This window comes from Martes martes (genome assembly GCF_963455335.1).
Source record: "Martes martes genome assembly, chromosome: 6".
NCBI lineage: Eukaryota > Metazoa > Chordata > Mammalia > Carnivora > Mustelidae > Martes > Martes martes.
In genome coordinates this window covers 73,010,530-73,020,176 of record NC_137893.1, presented here as the reverse complement: position 1 = coordinate 73,020,176, position 9,647 = coordinate 73,010,530, and the positions used below count along the sequence as shown (strand labels likewise).

Here is a 9,647-nt window from a genome sequence, read left to right as displayed (position 1 = left end):
TAGTCAACTACTGAAAAGTAATTGAAAGTTTTTGTCATTTTTTACAGTCATAATTAGTTAGCAGGAAGAGTATAGACTAAGATGTAAAAGAAAGAAGCAAAAACTGAAATGATTTATATAAAAAAGTCATAATTACTTCCTTACCTGAAATATTTTAATGCTTGGGCTTCTTTTTGAATTTGGTAGTGGTAAGATGTGTCTTTTTAAAGAAATAGGCAGTCTTCAGTGTTTTTATAGCATTGATTACTACAGAAATTATACTTCTTTTACTTCTTGTCTTGAAGGGTGAACAAAATAAATAAACTGAAAATACTACAATGAATGGTAAATGATGAAAGATTTACAGTACAAAAAACAGCGTAAAAAGGAAGACAAGTTTAAATATTGTTGTGTAAGAAAGTGATGAAAATAATACAAGAATGAGAATAAGTAAAATGATAGGCTGGAACATCTGGGAAGGTAAATGCAGAGACAAAGAGAAGAGTTAATTAATAATAATTTTTAAAACTTGAATTCATATTAACTAATCTAAGCATTCATTCAATTTAAGATGAAGAAGAACCCTCCCTTAAGCCTGCATTTACAAAATCTGAAACCTATTATTACACACAGTTCTTTCTCTCACTCTCATTTCTATTTTTTTCCCTGATGGTATAATTGAAAACCCACATGCTTCAAGTATTCAAAAATCTGCTACAAGGAAACTGAAAGCCAACCATTTGACATTATTAGAGAAACAATAAGCCTTAATATTTCAAAATTCAACAAGTTTTATCACAAAACTTTTTTTTTTTTTTTCATAACAAAGCAGAGCAACATGCAAGGTAAATAAGCAATAGGGTTGCGATTTTTCTAGTTGTGACTAACAGGCAGTTAATTTAATATCATGCTTCTGCGTATACAGTGATCTTTAAATTTAAATCTCTTGCGTGTCTTAAAAGCCATGCACGCTGTTGTACTTCTGTGTGTTCTCCCATGGATACAGGACAGGAGGCTTGCCAGAGAGGTAGCGCTGCCTGCTATGTTTTACAAATTCTCTCTTATGTGGTTAATTCTGACAAAATGCATGGGTCTTTGACCACCATACCTGGCTAGAGCAGCTCAGTCCAATTCATCAGTTGTGCCTCTACAAATTAGGATGAAGGAAAAATGCTGGTTTTCCCTGTTCGGGAATAGTTATTACTATTTCTCTGAATCAGTGTTGGATTAAAGTTAAAGTATCACACTCCTTCCCCAGTCTTGAGATAGAGAGATGGCAGTGATTTTGTTTTTCCCCTAGAAATAACGATCCTGTTACTTCCACTTGTAAAGGAGTGACTTCTATTTGTTCCTTTTGGTAGGGATGTAGACACAGTATCCTCTCTTCACTGTTGGCTTGTATATTTGTCAGTAGTTACACAATAATCCTGCATACTTAGTAATTAAACCACTTTTTAAAACTCAATTTCAATCTTGGTTCAAAACCTGCAAATACATAATTAAAGATTCCCATCTGGGATCTTCTTACAGCCTGATCCATTAGAATCAGTAGAGTAATAGTGAATATATCGACACATAATAATATATGTTTAAGATCCTTTAATCTTTACACAAAAAGTGATGGTGGAGGGGTGTGTGTGTAAATTTCCTTTTTAAGCAAAACAGAGGGGAGGGAGTTACCAAGCGGGTCCGAAAACCGGAGGCCTGAAGAGGGGCAGTGTGAGAGAACACGTGCGCTGTGGGGCTACGAAGCCCAGTGAGGCTCTGCGCGGGGACCCTGAAGCGGGGCGTGGAGGTCGGTGCGCGGAGACGCCCCACCGGGGAGCACGAATCCGCGGACCAGCCTGGCCATCGCCGTGGCTCGCAATAGGCAGAACTGTACCTGACTCACGGATATGGGCTCCTCGGCGCCGCGGTCGTCCGCAGTCTTGGGCACCTCGAGGCGGTCGATGAAGGTCTGCAGCTCCTTGCGGAAGGCTTTCATCTGCGCGTTGATGCGGTAGAGCAGCTCGTGCTCGCGGATGCGGCTGCCGTCGTCCTCCTCATCCATCAGTCCGAACAGGTCCCCGTTGGCCACGTAGATGCGCGCCTCGGTGATGATGGTGCTAGTGTCGGCGATGAGCCGGTCAATGGTCTTGCCCAGGCGCTCGGCCTCCGAGCGGATGTCCTTCATCTGCTGCCGGTCGGAGAAGCTCTTGGGCCACGGCCCGGGCGCCGGGTAGAAGGAGCGGGTGGGCGTCAGGCAGCGGATGTTCCGCACCTCCTCCGAGTCGCTCTCGCCGCCGATGGGCCCCTCGCGCTTGCGGTGAGGCGGCCGCGAGTCGTCGTCGCTCTCCTTCTTGCCCGCGTCGCTCTCGGCGTCGCTGTCGCGCGGGCTGCCGCGGATGCCCAGGTGCGAGGCCAGGTCGTAGCGCTGCATGTTGGACATAAGCACGCGGTTCTCGTACTGCAGCTGCATGACCTTGCCGCTGAGCTCGTTGATCTGCAGGCGCGCCGCCTTCAGCTCCTCTTGCAGGGCCTCGGTCTTGGCGCTGTCGTGGTGTCGCGCGCTCTCGTGGCCGCCCGACTTGTACTTGTACTTGTTGAGCTCGGCCGTGATGCGCTTGTTCTGCTCCTCCAGGTCCGCCACGTTCCGCCGCAGCAGCTCCGTCTCGTCCTCCACCAGCTGCAGGTGCTGCCGCAGCTCCGACAGGGATTCGCTCTGCTCCCTCATGAGCGGGTTGGCCGAGCCATTGAAGTCGTCCCCCCTCAGGTCGTCGAGTTCTGCCTTCAGGCCTCTGTTCTCCACCTCCAGTTCCACGATCTTCCTGCCCAGGATGTTGGCTTCTTCCTCCACGAGCCTCAGCCGCAGCTTGAGCTCAGCCTCCCTGGTGCTGGGAGGCCCCCCGGCTTCTCCTTTGGGCAAAGGACTGTCCAGATCTCCATAAAAGGATCTGTACTTCTGAAGCTCGTGTTCGAATCGGTCCTTCTCTTTGTCAATCTTGGCCATTTTCTTTCTCATCAGAGCGGCTTCTTCCTTCACGAACTGCAGCTGGCATTTCAGATCCTCATTGTCCTCCTCATTTGGGAAAAAGAGGGGAAGAGGAGAGGAGGTCATTTTTATGTAAATCGAAAAGACAAAAAAAAGTACACCTGCAAAAGTAATTGCTTTTTCCTTGTAATTAAGATTTAATGAGACCCAGATAAGTAGATGCTGTATGTTTTCTACAAATCATTTAAGTTATTTGGTGGATAAAAGATGAGGACAATATCACATCCTGGAAACAATAAAGAGAAAGAAATATAAAAAGAGAAACACTATGGTCATCACTATTCAGAGATCATCATGTCTTGTAACTGAGCACAACTGTGGGGCTGTCATTTCAACAACATTCCTTTTGCGTGGTTTGTTTTTTACATGATTTGAATTCCCCTGACTATAATAAATGTGAAACCTATTCTCTGGACAGAACACATGCTGTGTACTCACTGCCCCTTATCGAGCACTGACTCTCAGCCAATTTCTGTAAAGTTCTTTATCCGTCCGACCTAATTTAATGTTTAGAGTAAACTTAGTAATAGATACTAAAACGCCTGGTTTAAAGATACTCCATAACTTTTTCAAGGTTGCAGAGCTAATATGTGGCAAAAAACAAAGGTGAAATTTGAATTCAGTTCTGTCTGACTCTAAGGCTCATGGTCATTCTGAAGGAGCAAAGAAAGTCTTCTCTCCTCCATCTTTATTCAAGGCAAAATTGCTTATTTAAAGTAAGGAAAATTTAACACTGGAATGGCTCCTTCAAGGAGAAACTGGCAAGTGTTTCATCCAGATCTTTTTTTTTCTTTTAAAGATTTTATTTATTTATTTGGCAGACAGAGATCACAAGTAGGCAGAGAAGCAGGCAGAGAGAGAGGGGGAAGCAGACTCCCCGCTGAGCAGAGAGCCCTATGCGGGGCTTGATCCCAGGACTCTGGGATCATGACCTGAGCCGAAGGCAGAGACTTTAACCCACTGAGCCACCCAGACACCCCATCCAGATCGTTTTAAAAATAAGATATATTCCCCATCAGTCTGAAATGAATAATGTTGGTTCTGCCCGGTAAATGGATGATGGAGTAGATCTTGTAGAAGCTCTTCTCACAATTCTTTGAGCAATCTGCAAACACTAATCACTGACTAAGTTGAAAAGTACAAACAAACTAAAATTGGAAATCAACTTGCTGAGAGCTAATATCAAAGTACATTATTATGTCCAAGGACACATTTCCTGAGGACAATTTCCCCACATTTGCTTTTAAGTATGTACTTTGGGTCAACTACGTAACTTCTTTGGATTTTGTTTTCCTCATTTTTTAATATGTTTTTTATAAAAGATTTTATTTATTTATTTATTTGAGAGAGGCAGAGAGAGAGAGCACGAGTGGGGGTGGGAAGGGGCAGAGGGAGAAGGTGAAGCAGGCTCTCTGCTGAATAGGGAGCCCTATGAGGGCTTGATCCCAGCATCCTGAGATCATGACTTGAGTCGAAGGCAAATGCTTAATGGACTGAGCCACCCAGGTGCCCCTTCTCATTTTTTAAATGGAAATAAAAATACCTTCCTTGCCCAGCAATGAGTCAGCTGTGTTTGAAATGAATTGTGGTAAAGTAGCAGCAACCACTGGTAGTGAAGGTGGGAATAATGAGCTTCTGCCAGAGATGCTCATTGAATATGGCCCAGAGCCTTTGAGATGGAAGAGATGTAGAGCAGCGAGGGCACAGGTCTCCTGTCCTCCTTTCTGCTAATGAGAATTAATATGGAAGGGTTGAGAGCTGATGAGTGCACACAGCCTGACCATCACATTCTTTATATCATTATGCCCTGACATTAGCCCTATGAGGAAGGTGATCTAGTTCTACCTTATAGATAAGGCAGATGAGCTTCAGAAAGGTTGGTTAACTTGGTAGAGCACAAGTTAGTAAGTGACAGAGCACATCTGTAACCAGACCGATTCCAAAACTTTTATTCTTTTAAAAAACAAAAAACAAAAAAAACCCCTCTTATTCTTTCCACTGTTCGTGCTGCCTCTAGAAAAGCAGCACAAGAGAAGGAAAGAGGACAATGGGGTAAAAGAAAAGAAAATGTGTTGGTTTGTATACTTTCCTCTAGAAGGGGTTTGGAAGAAAGGACAGAAGCACAGACAGAAGAGATAAGAGAATTCCCAGGAGCGCAGTGAGAGAGAAGGACGAGAGTATAAATCACAGAAAGATTTGACATGAAAATCTATCTCGCAAGGCAAGAGAGAAGCTGTTCTACAGGAGACTATGTGTTGGGCCCTCAAACCAGTTCAGTGAGTATGAAACCAAGGACACAGAACAATATTTACTATCGAATCAGCAGAAGACTCAAAGATAACCCTGATGTTTCCAGCTTAGGCATCTTACTGGATGGTGCTGCTAATGACAGGGAAAGAGAAGGAACAAAGAGGAGGAGGTGTGAAGAAGATAGGTCTAAGCGTATTAAAATGCTGTCTTCGAGGTGTGTCAGTGGAGGGGTATCTAGCGGAAATATCTATCAAAGGTAAGTGAACTCTCAGGCCCAAGATTACAAAGTTTACACCTCTGGCCCTGCAGAGAGTTCAGGTGCAAAGGGGAGGGACATGAGAATGAGATGTATAGAGGTGATGGTTGAAGCTATGGCAGCGGTTCTGAAAGGAATCAAAGAGAAGAAGAGAAAGAGAGACACGTAAGACAGGGCTAAAGGTGTGGCGGGCAGGCAAGAGAGTCAAATATCATGCAGGAATTAGAAACAATGCTTGAATAGAAAGGTGACCAGCAATAAGCAAGTCCAATATGCTCTTACATAAGCTATGCTTTGTTAGAAAGTAAGAGTAGGGGAGACTGGGAAGTTAGGTTGAGTATGGTAGTACTCCTTGATTGCAAGTCTAGGCCTTTATTTGCTAGTTTAAAAAAAAAAAAGTGTTAGTAAAATACTGCAGTTTGAATCCAACCAAAATAGCACTGGACGTGGTCTAAGTCACAGACTGGAGCAGAATCACACTTCACTAGGCTACGTTAAGCAAGCATAAGGTTTAATGTTTTAGCAAGGGAAGGCTACCTGATTTGCATATATGTAAACTGCCCTGCCTTAAAGGAATGAAAACATAAACCTTATTTTAAGACTTGGACATATACTACATGTAAGAAAGTCCCTATGAGGGAAGGAGAAAACGATGGGCAACATAGTAATTATTTTGTATTTGCTTAAAAAGAAATCTTTTCGGGGTGCCTGGTGGCTCAGTCATTATGCGTCTGCCTTCAGCCCTGGTCATGATCCCAGGGTCCTGGGATGGAGCCCCACATCGGGCTCCCTGATCAGCAGGAAGCCTGCTTCTCCCTCTCCTACTCCTCCTGCTTGTGTTCCCTCTCTCACTGTGTTTCTCTCTGTCAAATTAATAAATAAAATCTTAAAAATAAAATAAAATAAAATCTTTTCAGTATACAAAGTGTGATAGTTTCTACAATGCCAAGAACTTAAGAACCTGTAAGCCAGTGCGCCCTGCATGCTCAGCCTGTAACCTAAGTATTGTAGCTGCATTCACAACTGAGCATGGAAATGCTGTGTATAAATGCTGAAAGCGTTAACTCCGAGATGGTATGGAAAATGCCTTGTTGACAGTGTCTGGGCAGTACCTGCTTGCTCCTATTGTCCACAGTTAATGCTAGGCAAGAAACATTACAGTGCTTTGACATGTGAAGCAAGTGGCCTCTTATTTTTGTGTATGTTAAAGACTCACTCTTAAGAAGATATGAATGACATGTGAAGAAGGGGAGCATTAGGACGATGAGGGACCAGCGGGGCTGAGTTGAGCCCAGCTTTGACTGAGCCACTACTAGATGCTAAATAACATTCCTAATGAATTACATAGATTAAACTCATTTAATTCGTACCACTCTCTATTATGATCCCCTTTTACAGATGAGGAAATAAAGGCATGGAAAGAATAAGTAAGTCATCTAAGGCCATACAACTGGCATGTCACTGCCCTTAACTGTGTGATACCATTTCTCAGTAAATAAAGTCACTGTGGTGCTGAAGGAACATGTAAATCATACATCGAAGAAGGTGAAGCAAATAAAAATGAAGGACGAAGCTGTACAAATAATAGTAGGTTGAACCATATGGAATTGTCATTTGCATAGGTCAAAATCACAGCATGTTGGCAATTTCTTTTGGCTCAATCTAGATAAAGGAGACATGAGAGTATTCAAAAACACATACTGAACACGTTGTCATATCAGACACTAGACACTGACAAGTCAAAGCTGCATAACATGACCCATGATGACAATCCACCCTGGCCAAGTATGGGAGATGAATATATAAACAGTAGAATGGGAGGCTGGCAGTAATCTAAGAATCGATGGTCCTCAACCTTGACTGAGTAATAGAATCATCTGCGGACTACTTTATAATTGAGATCTCCCATCCAAGACAGTCCTGCTCAATCCACCCGGGTGGTTTTTGAAAAACTACAGGTAATAATCTCTGAAAATAAATGAACTGGAAACACTAGCAGGGACTTTAATGGCCACAACAGTGCACTTAAAATTTCCCAGGTGTTTGGGCCAGGAAATAAAAACGGGTGGACCTCAATGTTTCTTGATTGTTGTAAGGTCCCAGGTCCCACTGGGAAACTGATGAAAGGTGTGGATGTCTTTTACAGAAAGGTGTCCACATGCACATAGAGTGGGAGGGTCACAGAGCTACAAACAAACTCTTAGATATCCCTGGATAAGAGAGTATTGTTGCAGAAATAAGTAAACATGGGAAGTATAAGAATAGGCCATTTGTGAGTTTTAGAAGAAATAAACGGCTGATTAAAGCTGATTTAGGATTTTAGAACAGGGAGAATATAGCCCCTTCTCCATCAGTGAGGTGAAGAAGAGAATTGACAGCAACATGTGAAATGACCCATAGCAAAATAGGTATAGAAGGCGGCTACAGTCATGGCAAAGGCAGAGTGAGAAAGCTACAGTGACGGAGCATCTTTGAAATTAGTACCACAACAACGAGAAAGATACAAAATGGAGTAAAGCGCTGGCTCTGAGACTCTGGGACTTTTGAACTGCTGACCCTTCTTGATATCCTTGTGCCAGGACCAGGAAAAAAGTTAACCAAGAACAGAGCAGAGAGAGAGAGAGGAAAAGGAAGATAAACATTCAAGATGTTGTGTTTTATGAGATGCCTGGGTGGCTCAGTCAGTTGAGTCATCTGACTCTTGATTTCAGCTCCGGGCATGATCTCCTGGGTTGTGGTATGGAGCCCTGTACTCAATTCCGTGTTCAGCTGGGAGGCTAGTTAAGATTCTCTCCCTCTGCCCCTCTCCCCACTTGTATGCTTTCTCTCTAAAATGAATAAATAAATAAATCTAAAAAAAAGTTAATAAGTTGTGTTTTTAAAAAAATTGAGATCAACTTTTCCAAATTTTGGATATTTCAATATTGCTTTAGTTAAAATTATTATCTAAAGAGAAAACAAATTGTAAGAATAAAAAAAAAGTATGCTATAGTATGAGATTCCAACTGATGCATGCAAAAGTCAATAACTAGCCAAGTGTTTCTGGAGAGCCATGATGTCATTTCTGTCCCCAAATATTTCCTCTTCTGTTTTAAAATCTCCTCCATTACATCCATCAGCACCTCCAGGCATCTTTTAGTATATCCTTTAAGTTTTATTTTTATTCATTTCCTTTCTTTTGCTTCCCCAATCATTGGCATGGAGAATTACTTCTTCTAGGACCTTCTCATCACAAGCCTCACCCCTCACCCACCTCACCACCTCACCCACCCCTCACCATCCTTTCCTACAAACATTCCTTTCTCTACTCACTCCTGATGCTATAGGAACAGCCATTCTCTTGACCTTCTTAATTATGAATGAAGAAGATTAGCACTGTGCTTACAGTTGTCAAACATAGCAACACATAAGGTACTAATAACATTTTAAGCAATAATAGGTTTGTTAGTGTTAGCTTTATAAGCAAAGACACTGAGTGCTTTATAGTGCCTCTATCTATAGCTACAGAATGGAGATGCATAATTAAAAAAAATTTTTTTACATGAGTGTATCTGGCTACTATGTCCACTTATAGATGTAGCTTATTCTTATATACAGTTAGAAGTGTTTGATATACTAGTTAAAATTTTATCTCCACATACCTCTGTGGGAGTCTGTTGAGTCTTTTTTTCAGATTTTGGCAGATCTTTGCTTCCTCTTCTTTTTAAGGATAGCTGAAACAAAGCACGGACATATTTAGTTTGGTAAACTATCACTTTAACTCCATTTTATGGTCTCAAAAGTGTCTACTGTCATATGACAAAACCAAACCAAATAAATTGTGTTAGTTCAATCATCATCCAGAAGAAAAAAAATCCAAACCAGATAGAATTTCATGTATTTTTACCTAGGACTGGAATACACTTCTCAGTAGATGAGTAAGTGGCAACCATCTAAATAATTTAAGGAAACCCACTGTGAAACTGCAGAAAACAACTCGGATAAAATTTAGACCGATGACCCAATATACCAACTATTTCCAACAAACGCAAACCCTTGTTAGCGTTCCTCTCACCAAAGAACAAAAAGGAATAGGGTATTTCCAGTTGAAGGCAGGTTTTCATAAGCTTGTAAAGACAAACTTTCAGAGGA

The 9,647-nt window shown here is 42.0% G+C and overlaps 1 protein-coding gene across 1 annotated transcript in view; it reads right to left on the bottom strand.

Moving 5' to 3' along the window:
* Positions 1 to 340: 340 nt before the first annotated feature.
* The window catches only part of MTCL3 (MTCL family member 3), a gene marked incomplete at both ends in the record, with an annotated part of 41,849 nt that continues 32,542 nt past the window's right edge, over positions 341 to 9,647 (bottom strand). Inside the window, 3 exons of the mRNA XM_080807278.1 lie at positions 341 to 451; positions 1,862 to 3,037; positions 9,158 to 9,229. Coding sequence (XP_080663404.1) covers positions 341 to 451; positions 1,862 to 3,037; positions 9,158 to 9,229 — 1,359 coding nt within the window. The remainder of the gene's footprint in view (positions 452 to 1,861; positions 3,038 to 9,157; positions 9,230 to 9,647) is intronic.